Here is a 19788-nt window from a genome sequence, read left to right as displayed (position 1 = left end):
AAACAAATACAAAGTTAAATTGGATTAGATGATGGGTTCTACTCCATCGAATTTTCATGGATGAAAATATCATCAGAAAGAGCTGGTCGTCTTCCTAACAAATATATTCTCCTAAAATTAACATAGGAAGGAAGCTGAGGCACTCAAACGTGACCCACGGCTGCCATTCTGAACCTGAGCAAGGCCGAGCTCAGACCAGGAAACCTACTTGCCTGGTCTTGCCTGCCCTGAAGCGGTAAATAATGAAATCCTTGTTATGTTAACCAGATTTCAGCTTAATCCCTTAACCTGGGCTCTTATTTTTGACAGTGATTTGTTAACACCAACTCTTCCCAGGACTGAGGATGGAGCCCTTTCTAGAAAGCTGAGACCCTCTTCTCCATCACGTCACCCACTCCTATAATTTCCCAGTTGGAGGTGTTCATCCCGTGAGGCTGCCCTTCTCCGTCTGGGTCTCAGGCTAATGTCTCTTCTGCTTCACCCCATGCTGCCTCATCTCAAAGACTGAACTTTCCAAGGGGCGTCAGGGGACCCCTGTGTTCCCTACTTAGGGGCTCCCAGGTGCTGGGGCTGCCATTTTCAGATGAATGGTTAGCCCTAATCCCGGGCCGTGACAACAGGCCAGCTTCAGGTCAACATCAAGCACCTTCCTACGTTCAGTGCTGCCTTAGGGGGCCTGGGCGGGTGGGTAGCCATGAGGCAGAGGGGTCCAACCCGTCTTCTGTGCCTGCTGATAACTGCCCCTGCAAGCACTGTGCAGACGCTCATATCCCACAGCAGCCCTCGTAGGCACATAGGTGTGTTGCACAAAACAAGGCGTGTTTACGTTCCGACACTGCTCTGTACTTCTGCCCGGCTTCTCAGCGGGAGGTATGTCTGTAGACTTGAATGAACTCCACAGGTGAGTGTCGGGAGCTCCAGGGCCCCCCTTGACGGAGTGTGACCCCATGGGCAGCTGAGCAAGGAGCCGGAGCTGCCAAGGTCCTCGGAGTCCGTGTCACACTCCCCTCCATTCCAGCCTGGGTTGCACAGTTAGGTCTAAATTCACAGCTTAGGGACTTCCGTGGTGGTGCAGTGGTTAAGACTCCACCTGCCAACGCAGGGGACACGGGTTTGAGCCCTGGTCCGGGAAGATCCCACATGCTGCGGAGCAACTAAGCCCATGCGCCACAGCTACTAAGCCTGTGCTCTAGAGCCTGCGAGCCACAACTACTGAGCCTGCGTGCCACAACTACTGAAGCCCACACGCCTAGAGTCTGTGTTCCACAACAAGAAAAGCCACCGCAATGAGAAGCCCATGCACTGCAATGAAGACCCAATGCAGCCAAAAGTATAAAATAAAAAAAAATTTTAATTAAAAACAAAAGCAAGTCACATGAATGTTTAAAAATAAATAAATGAATAAATAAATAAATTTTATTTAAAAAGAATCTGCCTACCAACGCAGGGGACGCAGGCTCGAGCCCTGGTCCGGGAAGATCCCACATGTTGCAAAGCAACTTAAGCCCGTGTGCCACAACTACTGAGCCTGCGAGCCACAACTTCTGAGCCCGAGTGCCACAACTACTGAAGCCCACATACCTAGAGCCCGTGCTTCACAACAAAGAGAACCCACAATGAGAAGCCTGCACACTGCAACGACGAGTAGCCCCCGCTCGCTGCAACTAGAGAAAGCCTGCACACAGCAACGAAGACCCAATGTGGCCAAAAAAAAAATTTTTTAAATTAAAAAAAAATGTATTCACAAATCATACACAATTTTATTGTAAAATGGTAGCTGTTTGTATTAATAAATAAAAACACTGTTCTCAGCATCCTGGGGGGCAGCTGAGCTTTCCTAGAGGTTTGGGGAGTTCTGATAAAACAATGAAAATTAGTAATCAGTGAGGAAGGTTTTAAGAAAATATGGCAAAACCTGGTACAGAGCGTGTGGCTCATTTAGGAATGGAAAGCAGAGAAGGGCCTTTGCAAAGCTGACTGACCGGCCAGTGACAAGCTGCAGATGCTTTTCTTTCGAGGAAATTCTGTTTCTAACAAATTGTTCACAACGTTACTAAGATCATTCCCACAGTTCACAATGCTACTGTGATGAAAATTCTTGGGGAGGACATTTAGGTCTTGTCTGTGATGGGCCTGAGTGTGTCCCCTTACACACTTGTCCTTCTATAAACACTTACTGCCCTTGCGATGGTCATCCTGGGACAGATCGGCTCGCTGCTAGAGCCTCCGTCCCCAGTACAGTGACACCATCCTACAGAAGACAGGCTGAGGACTCAGGCTTTTTAGAAGTAAAGACATCACAGTGTATGTTGTAATGACAGGAACTTAAAAACACACACAAAGCCAACAACTTAAGAGTCTGAAAAGTTTCTTCATAATGTTAAAAACCATTTTAAATAAAATTATCACATTTTCAGTAAAACTGATTCATCCCTCCTTGAAACAGAAACACCTGAAATTAAAACATGATTTTTACAAAACCATAAGGCCTGGCACAGGTGGGCTGGGGGCTGGCTGCTCCCGCTTCTGCAGGCTCTGGGGCTGTTTCCACCTGTCATGCGTCACCGACGGCCCGCAGGCCCTGCTCGATGAAAATAACGCCCAGGAAAACGCCTGTCCTGTCACACCGGAATAATTCATTTTACTCCTCTTCCGGGACCAGAGCGGGGATGCGGGAAGCGACATCTCTGGTGCCGTCAGTCATCGTAGTAATAATCTAACTTGGTGAACACAGTTTTGCAGCCTTTGTCAGAGAAAACTCTCTCCTCTTTGGGGAAAAATGTCATCTCCTCAGCCACTCTGCTTACAATGTCCTCGTCAACTTCGTAGCCTCGGGTCTGCATTTCGACCCGGATGCACATTTTTAGGTGTTTATATTCCAGGGGGAGGAAGGGAACAAAATAATCAATGAGATTTCGGTCAATTAAGCTGCTGTGCCAGAAGCCACCTGGGGAAAAGAAAAAGGTGCTGTTCATCCACTGTCCACCCACCCGTCCACCTGTCCGCACACATCTGCTGGGTGTCAGCCATGAGGTGGAGCCCCGCACCTGCTCTCATGGGGCTCACGGCCTAACGAGCAGACTAGCCAGTGAGCTCACCCAGGGCAACCACGAGGGGTGATGCTCCTGTGAGAGCCAAGGGCAGGGTGATGCTGCAGTGGGCAGCCTCTGCCCACTGAGGCAGAGGGAGGAAGTGGGAGGCCTCTCGAGGTGTGACCGCTAAGATCTCAGGCGGGTACCCTTCCTATGCATTTATTAAAATTTTTAGATATGAAAAAAAAAAAGGATCTGAAGTGGGAAAGGGGCTCACCACCCACCCTGGAACAAGCAAGCAGGCAGGCTGAGTAGGAAAGGGAGCAGGTTCACAGAAAGTGAAAGGTGAGAAGAGTCCCCAGGGAAGGACCAGCACTCTGGAATCTTGGAAATTTGCGACTGGCTGGGGTTCCGGCAGCTGGGATTAGCAACAGGGTAGAGACCCACTGCGGCTGCCGGCATGTCCCAACCCTCCAGAGTGTTTGCGGGACCAAAAGCTAGAATCCTCAGTAATGTGTGAAGACAGCGCTCTGTTATGGCCACAGGGCTCGCACTTTCCCTGGATGAGGCCTGCCTCTGCCCAGTCTCAGGTCCTCTGAGATTCCCGGCCTCTTGACCCTCCCACTTCCCCTTCGGAGACGACGCAGCACCCATTGGACCACACTCAGCGTTTCTTCATGAGGACGGTTTCCCTTCCGCCTTGCCGCTTCACCTCTGTGCCTTAACCCTGGTCTGCCTCTGACACCAAGTCCATCCTGTATTTTTCCCCCACACCACCAAGCGGTTCTCTGAGCCCACCTGCTTTCAGCTCAATTCTGACACTCTCTACCTGGAGACTCCATCAGATCCCACAGGTTAAGGACGCAGCCCCACAAGACCGTCCCCTCCTTCAGCCACCAACCAAAAGTTCGGGTTGTCACCTGTGCTTCTGAGGTTCCAATGACCCCCTCCTTGGGTTCAATTAATTTGCTAGAGCAGCTCACAGAAACTCAGAGAAACATTTTCTTACTAGATTACCGGTTGATTATAAAAGGATATAACTCAGAAACAGCCAGCTGGAAGAGATGCACAGGGCAAAGTATGTGGGAAGGGGCGTGACCCGTCCATGACCTCTGAGCGCATCACTCGCCCTAGCTCTCCACGTGCTCACCAACCTGGAAGCTCTCCAAACCTTGTCCTTTAGGGGTTTTATGGAAAATTCTTTACATAGGCACAGTTGATTAAATCACTGGCCATTGGCGACTGATTCAACCTTCAGCCCCTCTTCCCTCCTGGGAGGGCTACAAGGGCTGGAGACTGCAAGTTCCAACCCTCCAATCAAGGGCTGGTTCCCCTGGAAGCCACCCCCCACCCTGGTATTTTCCAAAAGTCACCTCATTAACACAAACTCTGATGTGGTTGAAAGGGGTTTGTTAGGAATAGCAAAGACACCATTATGGCTCTCATCACTTTGAAACTCCACGGGTGTTAGGAGCTCTGTGCCAGAAAACGCGGATGAAGACCAAATATACTTTTCTTACCATCAATCACATCTGGGGTTTATTCTTTTCTTGCCCAACGGTGCTTTGCACACAACTGGTGCTCAGTAAACATCTGACTGCCTGGAGGCGGTGGGGTCTGAGGCCGTGGGAAAGCCACACACGGAGCGCCAAGCAGCAGCGGAGCAGCGGCGAGCCGGACAGCCCTGGCCAGCTCGTTGCCGGCAGGCCTGCCCTGTGCCGGGTGCGCCGGAGGCCCGAGGCAGGGGAGGGAGCAGAGCCAGGCAGACGTGGACTGGCCACCCAGTAAACAGACGATCCCGGGTAGTGCCGGGGCCTGTGAGCACTGAGCTGGGGCCATCAGGCAAGGAGAGCAGAAAGCTAATTGGCCAGGGAGTCAGGACGACAAGGACCTGCCACACAGAGGCCCCGAAGGGTGCTCAGGTGGACCGAGTGACTTTACAAACCACCAACCGACCAGCGACCGACCACTCCGCAGTCTGCATCCTCAGCCTGAACCCCCGCCCCGGAACTGCACTGGAACGTCAGCCGCCTGCTCTGCATCTCTGCCTTCAGACGAGTCATCCCTCGCCGCACGCACCCCTCTTCATCTCCCACGCTCTCTGCAAACCTCCTCCTCCTGCAGGTCGTCCCCTAAATGGCAGTGCCACCCTGCCAAGTGCTCAGGCCAGATTCTCGATTCGTCTCTCTCATTCCCACACACGGTCCCTTAGGAAATCTTATTGTTTCCACCTTCAAAATACATCCCAGTCAGACCCTGTCCCACCTCCCCCACGGCTGCCACGCTGGGCTGAGCCGCCAGCATCTCCCCCCAGGTTGTTGCAGCCACTCCTCGCTGGCCTCCCCGTCCCTGCTCCTGCTGCCTTCAGTCTGTTCTCCACCCGGCAGCCAGGTGGTCCTGTTAAAATTAGGTCCAATCAGGGAACTGTCTGCTCAAAACCCTCCAGGGGCTCTGTCTTCCAGTTAGAGCCAAGCCCAAGGCCCTCCTGTGGTTCCCCAGGCCTTCCACAATCTGCACCCCACCCCAAGCTCCACCTCTCATCTGACCTCCTGTCCCCTGCGTTCATCCTGGCCCAGGCACACTCCTGCCTCGGGGCTCTCGCGTGTGCTGTTCCCTCCCATGGAATGCTTTTCCCTCCCGTGTCCACATGGCTCCCTCACTCCTCAGGTCAGCCCAGATGTCACCCTCACAGTAAGCCTTCCCTGACCACTGTATTTAAAACTGCAGGGACTTCCGTGGTGGCGCAGTGGTTAAGAATCTGCCTGTCAGTGCAGGGGACACAGGTTCGACCCCTGGTCTGGGAAGATCCCACATGCCACGGAGCCACTAAGCCCATGCACTACAACTACTGAGCCTGCGCTCTAGAGCCCGCGAGCCACAACCACTGAAGCCCACGTGCCACAACTACTGAAGCCCACGCGCCACAACTTACTGAAGCCCACGCGCCTAGAGCTCATGCTCTGCAACAAGAGAAGCCACCGCAGTGAGAAGCCCGTGCACCACAACGAAGAGTAGCCCCCGCTCACCGCAACTAGAGAAAGCCTGTGCATAGCAATGAAGACCCAACACAGCCAAAGATTAATTAATGAATTAATTTTAAAAATTTAAAAGTAAATAAAACTGCAGCTCACCCCCGTCCCACACCCCCCAACCCCTATTTATTGGTCTACTTTTTCCCTATTGTGGGAAAAGGGGAAGATAAATCTCTACCTCTACGTAGACGTGGGTCCCAGCATCTGACACGCTTCCTTACTTGTTATCATTAGGATAGAGAGTAAGGATTTCTGTTTTGGCTCACTGCTGTGTCCCCAGTTCTTGGACCAGTGCCTGACACCTAGTAGGTGCTCAACAAATACGTTGAGTGAACGAATGAAAGAGTTCAGCCACCTGCCTAAGGCCGGAGTCAGGACGTGGCTGAGCCAGGCCTGCCCAGATCCGAAGCTCATCCTCTGGAACCCTCTGGAACCTGCAGCGTGGGTTCTAGGCCAGAACCACTTGCTGTGGTGTTCCGGGGCTGGGACTTCTACTGTATGTGTTCACACTTCTGGCATGCCAAGAATCTACTCAACTACAAAAGATTTTGTCTTTCACCGTTAACATTCCACTTGCATGAATTGACATAAAATACCCCATTACTGTTCACGTAACTCGGAAGTGCTATGAATTTCTCGGCATGTCTGTTTCAGAGGAGACCTTCTGATTTACAGTTTCAGGAACGAACCTGAGCAAATGGTAGCAATCAACCCACAGGGCTCACGGATCGGACCCAGTGAGTGAGTCTCCAACATGCTGTCTTTCCACATCCAAGGGTTCAAGGCCAAAAGTGAATGTGTCAGGTCACTGGCAAAGCAATGAGCTTGGTAGTAAAACTCACGCTCTGGAATAGAGACACCTAATAGGCTGTGTGTCCTTGGGCAAGGGGCTCTCTCTCTCTGAGCCTCAGTTTCCTCATCTATAAAATGAGGACAATAATGGTTTCTACCCCAGGAGGGTATTATGGAGATTAAAGGAAACATGCAGGTAGAGAGTTTCACACAGTGCCCAGTACAGAACAGGGGCCCAACCACTGCTTGGCTGTCACTCTCGGGCACAGACCCTCAGGGTTCTAGGTTAATGTGCAGAAAGAAAGGGACCTAACGGGCCCATCTCCTCCATCAGAGGCTCCCCAGCAGCCTTCCTTGTTCCACCACCCGCTTTGACAAGGGCAAATGATTTGGCTGAAAAAACCAGGAAATGAATTTTCAAGATCTTGATGATCAACAATGTCCCTATTTCTTTAAAACAGCATCTCCCAAACTTGTGTATGTGTAAAAGTCACCTGGAGTTTGTTAACACAGATTCCCTCAGGAATTTGGACTCAGTAGGCCTGGGGAAGGGACTGAGAATTGGTATTTCTAACCAGCCCCCAGGTGATGGTGAGGTCGTCAATTTAAAACTTAGGGGCGCGGGATCATGAAGCAGGGGGATGTTGTGCTGGGAATGGATGGCCTCGCTTACTGTTGTTTTTTTTTTTTTTGGCCGCACTGCACTGCATGTGGGGTCTTGGTTCCCCAACCAGGGATCGAACCCACGGCCTCTGCATTGGAAGTATGGAGTCTTAACCACTGGACCCCCAGGGAAGTCCCCCCACTTACTGTTCTTGTTATTGAAGGCCGACACAGACAAGGCATGCTCCATATCTCTGAGCTTGATCTCTTCCCTCTGCTTTCCACTTCTCCAGAAATCTAAAGCCACATCTGTGATCCTTTCTGCTCCAGCATTGCTGCAAAAGAATTCTAGTGAATAAGAACTGGTGTTTTTCCCCCGAAGCCCCCAGGCTGGGGCTCAGAGCTCTTCAAACCATGTCCCAGCCCCGACTTTACCTGAGAAATATGAAGATGGCTTTCTGATAGGAGACCCCATCCAAGTTGTCGTAATAGTCTAGGTAAGGCTTGATGGCATCTATGAGGCCAGCATGCATCTTGTCCATCTCATCAAATATGAAGACGGACCTCGCACAGGCACTCACGTTGCCGCGAATCCACGACTGTAACTGATCCTGAGTGACAAGGGGGAAGAGCCAATACAGATGCTCAGAAGTGCAAGTGACACCACCAAAGTGAGCATTATTAACGCTACAAATGCCTCTACGAAGGCTGCATTTACGGACTGCTTCCTGTGTGCTCCCCACTGTGCTAAGAACTTTATAGAAGCTCTTTTGTTTCTCACCACAACGCCACACGGTGGGTCTTATCATACCCATTGTACAGATAAGGAAACTGAAGCACAGAGAGCATAGTCAACTGAGATTACAACATTTGCCCAAGATTACAAAATTAGTATGAGACAGAGCTAAGATCTGAATCCCACCCTGCCTGATTCCAAGGCCCCACACTCTGATTGTAATTCTTGTCCTGCAACATGTCACGTCGATGCTGTGTCACTGAGTTGCTGGGCCTTTGTCATCAAAATGGCAATGTTAATCCGTATCCTGTGTACACCAGCCTTCTTGGAAGAAGGCAGAGACCAAGTAACCTCTTTTCTCATTCAGTTCTTAGATCAGCCTGGAGAAGGGGCTCTAACTTTCCAATGGGGGAAGTGAGGAGAACTCCAGAGCACACACACTTGGGGATGACTATGGTGAGGCAACACTCTTGAGTTTCTGGAACAATGCCTGGAGGTTGCTGAAATAAATTTGCTTAAGTGGAACACTCCCTAAGAACATATTTAGGTACTTCTTATATTAAACAATCAAGATAAGAAGGAGAAAGGACTCTTTACATCAGAAATTTGAACTATGGTTCTATACAGTTCTTTCCCAGATGTAAGGAGAAAGAATTAGCTATCTGTTTCTGAGGAAAAATCTGTAAGTTACAATGACTTGACTTCTTATGATTTGGCGTTTTGCTTGGCTACTCGGACCATGGTTACAATGTTCCATGGGTACATATTTAACTTAAGCAGTAACTCTGCTCTGTAGGTATGGACTAACCTCTATTTACAGAACGAGAACCTTAGGGGAGCTGAAGTGACTTGCCCGAGTCCACAAAGCGAACCACCTTTTTTTTTTTTTCTTGCGGTACGCGGGCCTCTCACTGTTGTGGCCTCTCCCGTTGCGGAGCACAGGCTCTGGACGCGCAGGCTCAGCGGCCATGGCTCACGGGCCCAGCTGCTCCGCGGCATGTGGGATCCTCCCGGACCGGGGCACAAACCCACGTCCTCCGCATCAGCAGGCGGACTCCCAACCACTGCGCCACCAGGGAAGCCCCGCGAACCATCTTTTAAACAAGGATTCCTTCATGTCTGGCAGGCTCCAGCAACCAAGGTCTTCCCATTCTGCTTCTCCCACTTACAGACAACAACAGAGAACATGTATCGAGCACTCACTACAGGTAAGATGCTTTTCTAGGCACTGTTCATACAGTGTTTTATTGTGACCTTCCAAAACCCATCAAAGTAGTTGCTACTGTGTTCCCTATTCCACAGATGAGGAAACTGAGGTGTAGAGAGGTTAAGTAACTTGCTCAAAGTCACACAGCTATTAAACAGTGAAGACAGAATGCTAACTAGGATGCCTAACTCATCTCTATTTGCCTGGAACTTTCTCAGTTGTAGCACTGAAAGTCCCACATCCCAGAAACTCCTGGACAGTCGGTGACCCTGATGCTCTCCCAAGCCAAAGGGAAAAATGTGTTCGCACAAGTGAGGATTAAAAAAGGCAACAGTTAACACTGATTTGAACGCTTATGTGCCAGGCATCCCGTTACATACTTGACACACAGAGCTCAAGAAATCCTCACAACTGCCATTTGACAGACGAAGAACCTGAGTCTCAGGGAGGTCTTGTGACCTTCCCACAATTACACAGCTGTAAGGAGCCTTGGGGCTCAAATCCAGGCGTGCCTGTCAGCAAAGCCAGACTGTTAGACAGGGAGTTAAGCCGTAAAAGCAAGCTCAGGCCTCCCTGGAAACATTTCCTCTTTTCTAAAACATGTCAGATTTGACCATCTTTAAACTGGATTTGATTATGTCCATCTCTCAAATCCTATGACTCCACTTACTATCACACTGAGCCTGTTTTCAGAAACCACCATGAGCTTTGATGGTATAATTGCTTCCTGCAATTATATCTCCAACCCTCTGTAAGTTCCACACTTTTCAAAGGGGAACTGATGCATTTTCAGGGCTCACTCATTTCAACACGGAATTTCCAAATCTCGTTCCCCAGCAAAGAAACCCCAAACCCAGCATCACCCAGGAAGGATCCCGAAATCTGGCCCTTGCCTTATACAGGGTGATGTCGGAGATGTGAGGGAAGTGCAGTGTGGCCACAAACAGGTGGACGTAGTCACTGTTCAGACCACCCTCGTAAATATTCTCTGCGATGATCTTGCTGACAAAATTTTTGCCGGTGCCCGTCCACCCGTGTAGGGAGAGGGTTAGAGGTTTCTTGGGCTTCGGGTTGCTTATGAAGCCAGACACAGCATTTAAGATGACTTTCTTTGCAAGATGCTGTCCAAAGAGCTTGCTGTCCAGATCCTTCTGCAGCGCTGGGAAAAACAAAGCCAGTCAGGCGGGAAGGAGGGGGACACACGTGGCAAAATGCAGCCCAGTTTACAGGCCCATGTGAACGCCAGCAAAGCCCGCTAAGCTCTTCAAGCGTCTAGTGAGACGCGGATGTACGTAAGCACTTGGCTCAGGTGACCGGCGGGTCCAGCAGGCCCTCTGTCTGCTAGTCCTGCCCGTTCCCGAGCCCTCCTTCCTGAAGAGACCCTTGGCTCCAGTGCCTCCGCCACCAGCGTGAGCCCCTCATCCCCGCTCGGTCCCTCCCACCCCACGCCCGGCAGGAAAAGGGCGGCGGTTCGGCCCCCACTGCTCCGCGCCGGAAGAGTCCCCACCAGCCTTCCCGTCTCCGGCGAGGAAGGAGTAAAAACTCTCTGGAGTTAGTTTCCAATCGTCCACACTCCCAGTTTCTGAGCGAAGGTGCCCAAACAGCAGCTGGCCTCCGCAGCTCTCCGACCAAAGTCCGGTCTGCCTGTGGCCGTGGCCCAGGAGCCAGGCCCCATCCCGCACTCCGGTTCCGGGTCCAGCCCCCGCCGGCCTCAGCGCTGCCCGGGCTTCCGGGCCTCCTGGACCCCAGCCTCTGACCCCCGCCCCAGCCCTAGCACCAGTCCCCAGCCCCCAGCCCCTTCCCCATCCTACCGTCCCGGCTGAGGCTCTGCTTCTGGCTGCAGCACTCGGCGAACAGGCAGTAGAGGCGCGGGTAGGAGATGTAGCCGGTGAGGACGCCGGCCAGGGCCAGTCCCAGGCTGATGGGCTCCACCGCCCGCACCGCCAACGGCGCCAGCAGCACCAGGCCCAGTGCGGCCCGGCCCAGCTTCATGCCCGGACCCGCGCCGTCCCGCGCGTTCTCACGCCTACCGCAGACCGGCGCTACCGCCAGACTGCACTTCCGGTCCCTCCCGCCGGGGTCGCTATCTTTGTAGCGGGCGGACCTCCTCCGACGCCGGCGGCCGCCATCTTTGTGAGGGGCACGGCCCTTGCCTGCTTTGGGCGCTGGGGCCGCTGGAGGGGCCAATTTTGTTTTTAATAAAACGTTTTTGGGAACAGTTTTACATTGATAGAAAAGTTGACAGGACAGTACAGGGAGGTTCCATATTACCACACCTCCGCCCGCACAGTTTCCCCTATTATTAACATCTTACATTAGTATGTTACATTTGTTAAAATTAATGAACTTATATTGCTAGATTGTAACAAACTAAAGTTTCTTCATATTTCCTTAGGTTTTACCTAACGTCCTATTTGTGATCCGGGATCCCATCCAAGATAGCACATTATATTTAGTTGTCATGTCTCCTTAGCTCCCCTGGGCCGTGGCTGTTTCTCAAACTTTCCTTGGTTTTGATGACCTTGAGAGTTTGGGGGGAATACTGGTCAAATCTTCTGTAGGATCCCCAACTACTGGAATCTGTCTGATGCTTTCCTTATGATTAGACTGGAGTTACGGGTTTTGGGGAGGAATATACTTTACAGAGATAAAGTGCTATTTTTATAACCTCATACCAAAGGAACATACAGTCAACATGATTTATGACTGTTGATGCTGACCTTCATCACCTGGATAAGGTAGTGCTGGTCGGGTCTCTCCCAGGTAACGATACTTCCACTCATTCATTCATAATTTGGAGGATCGCCTATGGACTCAATCCTGGGGATTCAAGAAGAAAACGAGGCACACGTGATTCCTGCCTTCAGTGACCTTGCATTCATTCGAGTGAAGGGGAAAAAAAGCGAGAAGAAAATCTAATTTACAGATGAGAAAACAGGCTCCGAGGCAAACGGATTTGTCCAACGATTTAAGGAAGCTGTGAGCAGGGCTCAGATCTGACTCCAAAGCCACACTTCTCTAATCACACAATACCTGCTTTAAATCAGCCCAGGAGTCAACCGACCTGTTCTTTCCTCGTCACAACCTGTGTAACTACCTCAGGAAAAATGTCACAGGTGGGCCATACCTGACAGCTCAGCGACTGGAGCCTGCCCACCTCTCTTAAACTAAATGAGAAAACCCCTCTCAGTGACTGAAGTTTGCTTTTGAGCTGCCCAACCCCAGACTCTGAACACATTACCTGGCGTTGGTATAAGAAGACGCAATACAAACAATAAGGCTGGGTCCATTTCATATTTAATACTTAAGTGATAGAAATTGTTTTTTCTTTCATAATGAAAAGAAACAGATAACTTTGTAAAAGTCAGAAAATACCAGTGTTCCTTTGATCTCAAGCTAGATTTTTCTGCTGGCAGCTGGATCCACTGTAAACAGTGACGGATGCATTTCTGAACCCCACTCCAGATACTTGAAAACAGGAGACATGATTGCATATATAATGATAATAAAACCACAATCGAAAGGGTATTATCTCACCCTGAAACACACAACTGTTTCCTCCTGACCCAGGGCAAATATTAGGAGAAAGTCAACATATTTACAAACGAGATTTAATAATGCTCTCAAGAATAGAGTTTGTCCCCAAAGAGGAAAACTACACATTGTTCCAAAAGGTTACAAATTCAGTGCCTGAAAAATCCAGCAGGTAAGCAGCAGGACGGATAGAGTCTGTTTTGGGAACTGTCTGCTAGCCAATGAGCAGGCTTCTGTCCAGGAAGCCTTTTATCAGGGGGAATAAAGGGAGTGAACGACACTGTTTATACCCCACTTTGCACCTCTCCCCTTTAGCCTCCCTCAGTACCGCCTGTTCATCTTCTTGAACTTCTCGTAGTGATAGTCATCTGTGGCCTTCTCGTTGGCAGGACGCTTGCGGTTGGGAGGGGACCCTGAGAAGGAAAAGAGGAAAAGCTGTTTGCCATGCTGGAAGCCAACAACAGGCGTAGCTCCACGTAGGCAAGGACGACCATGCCTGTCTCACTCCCTACAGGAGCCCCAGTGCCTACTCTGGTGAACAGGAACATAGTAGGGCCTCAGTAAGTATCTGTTTTTGGGTGAATAGCAATAAACATGGTGGAATCAGGTGCCAACCAAAATATGCTGACTTCAGTGTCAGACCAGGTGAGCAGCAGTAGCTACGCTTCATTGAGAGCTTGACAACGTACCAGGCATGGCACTAAATCTGTTTAGACAAGACTTCCTTTCACCCACCCAGCAATCCTAGCAGGGGCATGTTACCATCTCTGCTCAGAGAGGTTAGCTGATTTGCTCAAGGTCACTCAGGAAGTGAAGGTAGGCTGAGGTGAACCCTTTGGTGCCTCCAAAGTCCCTGCTTCCTAGGTATTAATAATAGGAAGCTCTTTGGGAATCAAAGACTACACAGCTAAGGTGTTACAGAAAATAATTTCTCAAGTAGGAAGGAAGAAACAGAGCAACAGGCTGGATTTTCAGAAGCCTCAGCAAATTTAGCATTTCCTTAGAATCATCCCATTGCTGATGAGAAAGATGACACCGCCTGGTGCTGGTGAGCACGTGGGAAAGGGGCACTGCCGGATGTTGCTGGCGGGAGAACAAATTAGGATCATTTGGTGAGTTCTCACAAGGCAGCTTAAGGACATGACATAGGCAAGAATGATCATCATTAAATAGGGAAAACTGGGAAACAACCTAAGTGTCCCGCCAGAGGGAAATGGTTAGACTATAGGACATCTATCTATACAGCAGAACGTGATACGGCCATTGAAGGGGAAAATGTATTTACTGTCATGGAGAGACAGGCAGAGCACACTAAAAAGCTGTGAGATCCTATTAAGTGTGTATACAGAGTATGTATATTTTTTAACAGTGGGCAAGGTTATACACACTCAGCCCTTGGTATCCCTGGGTCCCGCATCCGTGGATACGGAAGGCTGACGGTGGGACTTGAGCATCCACAGATTTTGGTGTCTGCAGCGGGTCCGGGAACCAGTCCCCCACGGATACCCAGGGATAACAATATATAAAAATGTTAACAGGGGCTGTCTTGGGTGGTGAAATTATGATTAACTTTTAATTTACTTTTGCTTGTTGCAATTTTCTAATTTTTTGAGTCTCTATTATGTTTGACAGCCCGGTGAATCCTTAGAGCAACCCCAAGTGGTAAGTTTCATTACTATCCCCATCTTAGAGGTAAAGAAACTGAGGCTTGGAAAGGGGAAGGCACGTGACCATGGTACAGAAAATGGACTAGAACCCAGATGCCCTGACCCCAAAGCCCAAGTGCCGCCCCTGCCGAGTCCCTCCCCACCTCCACGGGCCCCGGGCAACGGTCACGCCAGGCAGCCCGCGGCCTCTGCTGTACTCACGCTCAGGCTCCGGCTTCTCTGTGTCGCCCACCCTCAACGGTCGGGCTTTGGGCTCTTCTTTGTTTCTCCGTATGGGAGCGTTGAGCTCCTCGTGATAAACTGGACCAAAAGAGACCAGGGGACGGGTCAGACAGACTTTGGGAACCCAGGGACCTCAAGCCAATGGCGTGGGCCGCAGCTGCTTCCCCAGACGCGACACTTACATCGGTTGTGCTGCACGTAATTCACGGCCATGTTGGTGGGCACAAAGGACGTCTCGCTGTCCTTCTTCTTGTTCTGCTGCTCTGCCAGCAGACGGGCCTTGGCATCCTCCGTGGAGATGATGTTTTTTATTTTAGCACTATGGGGAGAAAGGAGCCACACCACAGTGAGATCCTCACACCTCTGGCCTCAGGTGGAACTGACTAAAGGGGCTGGCAGCCCCCCCCCCCCACTGCATAAGGACGTCATCTTTCTTGGGGCACAGCTCTCTACAATTTACCAACTCCCCTGCGGCCAGACTGTCACGGAGCTCTCCCAGCATCGGAGATGCAGGAGGTACTCTCTTCTGATCAAGAGGAAACTGAGCTGGAGGTCAGGTGAACTGACTAAGGCTCAAAGCTAGTAAGGCCAAAAAGGAAGCGAGAACCCAGAAGTCTCCCAACTTTCTACCACACCCGAAGATGATTATGACCACTGTATTTCCTCCATAAAAATCCCCTTTTGGAGCAGATGCTTTGTAGTAAAAATGAAAGAAGGATCACGGGGTGGGTGAGCCTTTATCATTGCTCCTGCTAGAATAAAGCAGCAGAATACACGGACCTGAAGAGACGAGCTGAAGAGCTGTGAACTAAGGCTAAATAAAAACATTCTTGTTTTCGGCAGTCAGAGTCCCTTGTCTCTTTAACTACTTCTGACCAACCCTTCAGAGAAACTCCTGGCAACAACCATGTCAGCCTGCCACAGAAGATAGTTTGTATCTGTGGGTTTCCAAGGAGACAGGTTAAGAAACAGTCCCTTAACTTTTAACTGGAAAGCAGAGAGCTCGTCTTTTCTGCCTAGGGGCGGGAGAGAGGCACGACTGTGGGTCTGAAACGCACTCGATGCCGAGGTCCACCTCCGGGATGCCGCTCAGCATCTGGTTGGACAGCATCTCCTCCGTCTTCTTTGCTGAGGAAACCCGGATGTTTTCCGGCAGTTCGTAAAGGCAGTCCTCTGCATTCTTTGGCTTAACTTTCTGTTCCTCGTGTTCCACGATCCCTTTCCGCTTCTTCAGCTCCGTCTCAATGTACTTCATCCTGAAATGAGACACCCAAAGGCCTCAAAAAGGGGCAGGAAAGCTCACAACTGGTGTCTTTTAAGTGAGTGGGGTCCCCAACTCTGGCTCACGGAGCCGTGACGGTTGATGATGAAGTTGCCATCGTTCCATGGAGAAGGAGAAAAATAACTTGAGTTTTTAAATCAAGCTAAAATTTTTCAACTTAAAGCACCAATATATATTATGAGATTCTGTCCTACCACACCATGTGTAAGGTTCTTTGAAGACAAAAAGATAATGGGAGATGGTAGTTTGTTTAACAGCCTTGCTGGCAAAATGAAAAATAGGCAAGTCCATTGTTTATCCCTGCAATTTTGGGGGGATGGAACATTACTAGTCAAGGAATCTAAAATTCCAAGAACCACACTTTTAAAGAATTTTTGAGTTTTTCAAAGTTCTCAAGCCTCAGGCGGTGGGGAAAGGGGAGGCAGGGGCACGAGAGGGGCCAATTTGCTGTCTTTGGATAAGTCTAGAAATGTCATCTGTGACAAAATATCTTGGACTCTGTCTGGCTGGAGCCCTCCCCCAATCTCTTACTGATGAACAGACTGACACCTACATGTCAGCGTCCTCGTCCCTTCGGTTGGTTTCTGCAGAAAATGACGTCCCCAGATGGAGGTCTTCCTCTTCACTGATCCTAAAAAAAGAGAACAGTGAAGCAGAGCCTTACAGTCACAGCTAAATGAGGCTGAGTGTGATGTTACATGAATAAAACAAGTATGCAACGAAATGTACAACATCCTGTTTATGGTCAAGAAATATATACATATATATGATATGTAAATAGAAGGAACTCTAGGAATATATGCAAGCACCCTGACGGCCTCTGGAGATATCTCGGGGGAATGAGTAGATTCGTTTATATTTCACTTTTGTATTGTTTGTATTATTTTTGTAATTGTTTCTATGTTTTCCTCAAAAAAGAAAAACAACCTCCACATGGGTTTGAAAGACAATATATAGCGGCTTCCAAGGTGGCGCAGTGGTTGGGAGTCCACCTGCCAGCACAGGGGACATGGGTTCGAGGCCTGGTCCAGGAGGGTCCCACGTACCGCAGAGCAACTAAGCCCGTGTGCCACAGCTCCCGAGCCTGTGCTCTAGAGCCCGTGAGCCACAACTACTGAGCCCGTGTGCCACAACTACTGAAGCCCACGCGCCTGGAGCCTGTGCTCCGCAACGGGAGAGGCCACTGCAATGAGAAGCTTGCGCACCGCAACGAGGAGTGGCCCCCGCTCGCCGCAACTACAGAAAGCCCACGCGCAGCAGCGAAGACCCAACGCAACCAAGGATTTAAAAAAAAAAAAAAAAAAGTTAATATACAATGCACCTTTACAAGAGGTGCCTGCCTGCATCACTCTAAGTTAACTTTTGAAGAGTTTTTGTTTTCTTTGTTTTTAAACAACATACCGTTTACAAAGCACAAAGGGTACTCCAAGATGTCTCATTAAAGCTGCCGCAGGACCCAGCTCCCTGGGGGAACACAGACCCAGGCAGGGGCTGCAGGTGAATTTGCCTCTCAGCCAGTTTTGCACTTACTTATCTTTGCCCCTTTCCTTTAGTTTCTTCATGTCTACCATCCCACCTGTCTTCATCTGAAAGGGATCATCCTGCAGAGAGCAAACACAGCCGAGAAGAAGCATTTATATAACTTGCAGTGGAATTTTTTCTTGTTTTCTTTTACGAAAACACAATCATCCACTGCAGAGCAGCCACATCTTCCCACTGCCCAGGGAGGACCCCGCAACTCACCACTAGAGTGGTCTCTTCTTGTACCTTCTCTCCCACCAGCAGGGCTACAGCACTGAGAAAAGCCAAAAAGTGGGGGAGAGAGAGAAAGGGCACAATTCAGAGATAAGGAGAAACATTTAGGAAGTCTTTAGGTTGCAACATTAGGGCAAGGGTGAGATTTGCGGGGTGACCACTGAAGCTGGCTGGAAAAGCCTACAAGAATAACAGGGTCCAAGAAACACTCTAGATGCTGGAGGTGGGGGTAGTGGTGACGTCAGTGGTACATTTTCCTGCAAAGTCATTTAGCATTATCTTGGCTTAGAAATCTCATTTCTAAGATTATGCCTTCAGGGAAAATGAAGCTAAAGACAAATGCAGGAAAATACTATTGCAGCCTTATTTGATGGTGAAATTTTAAAAAATGATCTACAGGTCCCAAAATAAGGGGTAAGTTAAATTATGATATGTACATCTGATAGAATGTTATGCAGATATTAAAAAGGTTTTTGGAAAAATTACCCACAATGTGGTTGAATGCCCACAATATCGTAAGTTGAAAGTACAGTAGTCCCCCTTTATCTGTGGTTTCACTTTCCACAGTGTCAGTTATCTGCGGTCCAAAAATATTAAATGGAAAATTCCAGAAATAAAAAATTCCTAAGTTTTAAATTACCAGCTGTTCTGAATGGTGTGATGAATCTCTGCCATCCTGCCCCGTTCCACAGAGGAGGTGAATCATCCTTTTGCCCTGAGTGTCCACACTGTATACACTACCCACCCATCAGTATAGGAAAAAATAATCTACATAAGGTTCAGTACTACCCAGTCTTCAGGTATCCACTGGGGGTCTCAGAACATAGCCCCCGTGGATAAGAGGGGACTACCGAAGAACAACAGAATAAAAGTAAAGCTGCTCATCGTCTTTACAAAAAAGAGAGAAAACAGACAGGAAAAGAACATTAAATGTTAACACTGATCACCTCTGTATGGGAGAATTATGGGTACTGTTTATTTCCATGATTATACTTTTCTAAATTTTCCCAAACTCTTAACAATCAGTGTGCATTTCACAGTTAATCACAGTGTGCATTTGACAATAAAAACACTGATCAATGACCTGTTTCTGTACCTCTGGAGTAAACTTCAAGATCACAAGGCTCGGGGCATGTCCTGATTAAACATCTGCAAAAAACGCTTGGACCCCACCCCAGACAGTACAAGGTGTAAAATGTGTCAAGAGAAGGGGCTATGCCTGAGGAGATATTTGTGACAGCGACCGGGTGGGGATGCGGGAGTCGGGGTAGGTGGTGTCTCGGTCATGCCCTCCTCCTCCGGGTCCTCTCCCCCACGCAGTACCCACCTCACCCCGTTGGGCCTCTTCCTCAAGTTCTGCACCTCTCGGGTCTCTTCCAGTTTTAATCTAAAAAAAAAAAAAAAAAAAAAAAAGGCAATGCACAGGCTGAGAGACCCTCCACGGAACTCAGAGTCAAAAGGCAGCTTCGAGGGACATCCCTGCCTCGTTGCCTGCCCGCAGTGGTCCAGAGGGTGACTCTGCGTCTGGACCCACCAACGGGAGTCAGAACCGCTGCGCATGCCAGGGCCACCTCTCCCAACCATGAGACCTTGGGGCGGCGGTCTCATCCCTAGGGGCCTCAATTTCTTCACAGAAGGGGATAACAACCGGCTCATAATTAGCAACGTTGTCAACAAGGTACCTGGCCGGTGGTGAGTCCCCCTAGGCTGCCTCTCTCTTCCTGCCCCATGGAAGCCCGCCCCAAACGCACCGAACTTCCTCTGAGTCCTGCTCATCTTCCTCCGACTCCGAGTCGGCCCGGCGCCGGCGGAAAGTCTTCCCGGTGACCGGCATGGTCGCGCCAGCCCCGCGGTCTAGCCGCCGAGCCCCTGCGCTGAGATCTAGGATACTTCCGGCGCTCAGCAGTGAGATCAGAGCGCCGGCCC

At 49.8% G+C, this 19788-nt stretch overlaps 2 protein-coding genes across 3 annotated transcripts; both read right to left on the bottom strand.

The window, feature by feature from the left end:
- Positions 1 to 633: 633 nt before the first annotated feature.
- On the bottom strand, positions 634 to 12146 carry LOC132427002 (torsin-1A). Of its 2 annotated transcripts, XM_060013987.1 has the most exons (6): positions 12123 to 12146; positions 11214 to 11576; positions 10296 to 10561; positions 7895 to 8070; positions 7667 to 7794; positions 634 to 2947 (listed from the first exon to the last, which is right to left on the bottom strand). In XM_060013987.1, the coding sequence occupies exons 2-6, from the start codon at positions 11392 to 11394 to the stop codon at positions 2697 to 2699; spliced, it is 1002 nt and encodes a 333-aa protein (XP_059869970.1). In that variant the 5' UTR covers positions 11395 to 11576; positions 12123 to 12146; the 3' UTR covers positions 634 to 2696. The 2 variants fall into 2 exon arrangements, with proteins under 2 accessions (XP_059869970.1, XP_059869971.1); XM_060013988.1 differs by lacking the exons at positions 634 to 2947; positions 7667 to 7794 and adding an exon at positions 11805 to 11923 and having other exon boundaries at positions 7891 to 8070; positions 12123 to 12139.
- A 518-nt stretch (positions 12147 to 12664) lies between these two features.
- C6H9orf78 (chromosome 6 C9orf78 homolog) lies at positions 12665 to 19757 on the bottom strand. Its single transcript, XM_060013989.1, has 9 exons — positions 19614 to 19757; positions 19190 to 19249; positions 17851 to 17902; positions 17638 to 17708; positions 16661 to 16738; positions 15884 to 16081; positions 15008 to 15144; positions 14805 to 14903; positions 12665 to 13349 (listed from the first exon to the last, which is right to left on the bottom strand). Exons 1-9 carry the CDS (start codon positions 19694 to 19696, stop codon positions 13258 to 13260), a joined length of 870 nt encoding a protein of 289 aa, XP_059869972.1. The 5' UTR covers positions 19697 to 19757; the 3' UTR covers positions 12665 to 13257.
- Positions 19758 to 19788: the final 31 nt, after the last annotated feature.

Source organism: Delphinus delphis, chromosome 6 (genome assembly GCF_949987515.2).
Source record: "Delphinus delphis chromosome 6, mDelDel1.2, whole genome shotgun sequence".
Classification (NCBI taxonomy): domain Eukaryota; kingdom Metazoa; phylum Chordata; class Mammalia; order Artiodactyla; family Delphinidae; genus Delphinus; species Delphinus delphis.
The sequence above is the reverse complement of the archived record's forward strand: the minus strand, read 5'-3'. Positions and strand labels throughout refer to the sequence as shown.